Source organism: Choloepus didactylus, chromosome 9 (assembly GCF_015220235.1).
Source record: "Choloepus didactylus isolate mChoDid1 chromosome 9, mChoDid1.pri, whole genome shotgun sequence".
NCBI lineage: Eukaryota > Metazoa > Chordata > Mammalia > Pilosa > Megalonychidae > Choloepus > Choloepus didactylus.
The window spans coordinates 109,624,448-109,625,691 of NC_051315.1; the positions used below are offsets into that span (position 1 = coordinate 109,624,448).

Here is a 1,244-nt window from a genome sequence, read left to right on the forward strand (position 1 = left end):
TGTCCAGATGTCCCTCCCCCTCCCCAGCTCTAACAGCCTACGAATCCTGCCCATACAGTCACATGAGTTAGGTCTTGAGTTCTGGGCCGCCTCTTTAGCCCAATGTTGAACACATGGTTTTGTGTTTGTACCTTTTGGCTTATATTGGGGCTTTGATGAACTGATTTCTTCCCTTTGTAGGCAGACAGTGCATTGGACCAAAGCCCTAAATACGGTGATGTGCACAGCCAGAATTGGGGCACAACGGGGAGTAGTAAGGCCAAATTGCTGATATTTCCCAAGTCATGTTTAATGGTTCATGTCTGCCAGTTCTCCCCCAAGTCTGTCTAGCCCAGGAACCCAAGTTTCCCAACCAAAGGATCAAAGGAAACTTTTCAGTTTCAAAATTTTATTGAGATGCTTGGGAGAAACAGCCAACATACACATTCCTCATTTCGTCACAACTGGCATTTTACCCACACAATAAGCTGGCTCTTCTGTGGTTTTGGTCTAACTTCAGTTCTCCTTGGCAGTCCCCCTGGCTGTTGTCTTCTCATTGCTGCCCGGCATTGTTTGGAGTCCACCAGGGCAGAGTCGGCTGCTAGGATCACAAGTGGGAGCGGTAACTGCGACTGGCTATGGAGAAAAGACAGATTTGCAGCAGGGACACTAGTTAAAAGTTACCCATCCATACCAGTCTTGCCAAACATGAATTTGATTGGAAATAAAAATGTCAGAAAGGGGTTTCAGGGCCATAGTAGGGCTAATCCCAGGAGGGTAAGCCCTGTCTCCCCCGAGAGCAACTAACTTCCCCTTGTTTGACTGTTCTACTTAACCCTCACTCACCATCCTCTCCCCGTTTTCTCTTCAGGTTGCCCTTCCGGTATTTTCTTTTGCTGCTTCCTCTCTTGATTCCCTTGTGAGGAGCTCGGTTCTTGCCCCTCCTCATGCCATGACTCCTTAATTTGCAGCTGGTCGACATCGCAGTTTCTGCCAAAATGAGGGGCTTTGCAAGGCCGGGGGGGGCAGGAGTCTGGGTATTTAAGGCCTTAGGCATTGTGACAGCAGAAGGGTGTGGCCTGGCAGGTGGGTGGGACTCCATTGTGCCCTCACTAGCCTTTTTGACACTGTGGTCCAACATGTGAAACCAGGTGGCCCCTTTAATGCTACTCCAAGTCTGCTCTCAATTTTCAGGACCTTGTTGTGTTAAGTGAGGCTCTCTAGACAAGTGTTATTGAGCATCTAAATCCCGAGGCCAGAGCCAA

At 49.0% G+C, this 1,244-nt stretch overlaps 1 protein-coding gene across 1 annotated transcript; it reads right to left on the reverse strand.

Moving 5' to 3' along the window:
• Positions 1-586: 586 nt before the first annotated feature.
• On the reverse strand, positions 587-961 carry TNP1 (transition protein 1). Its single transcript, XM_037848738.1, has 2 exons — positions 826-961; positions 587-615 (listed from the first exon to the last, which is right to left on the reverse strand). Exons 1-2 carry the CDS (start codon positions 959-961, stop codon positions 587-589), a joined length of 165 nt encoding a protein of 54 aa, XP_037704666.1.
• Between the last annotated feature and the right edge of the window lie 283 nt (positions 962-1,244).

What these genes read in the sequence shown, in the direction of transcription:
- TNP1 (XM_037848738.1), bottom strand. Translation starts at nt 961, where the DNA reads ATGTCGACCAGCTGCAAATTAAGGAGTCATGGCATGAGGAGGGGCAAG. An exon ending in GAGAAAACGGGGAGAGGATG is followed by an intron (nt 616 to 825) that starts GTGAGTGAGGGT and finishes TTTTCTCCATAG; the next exon opens with CCAGTCGCAGTTACCGCTCC.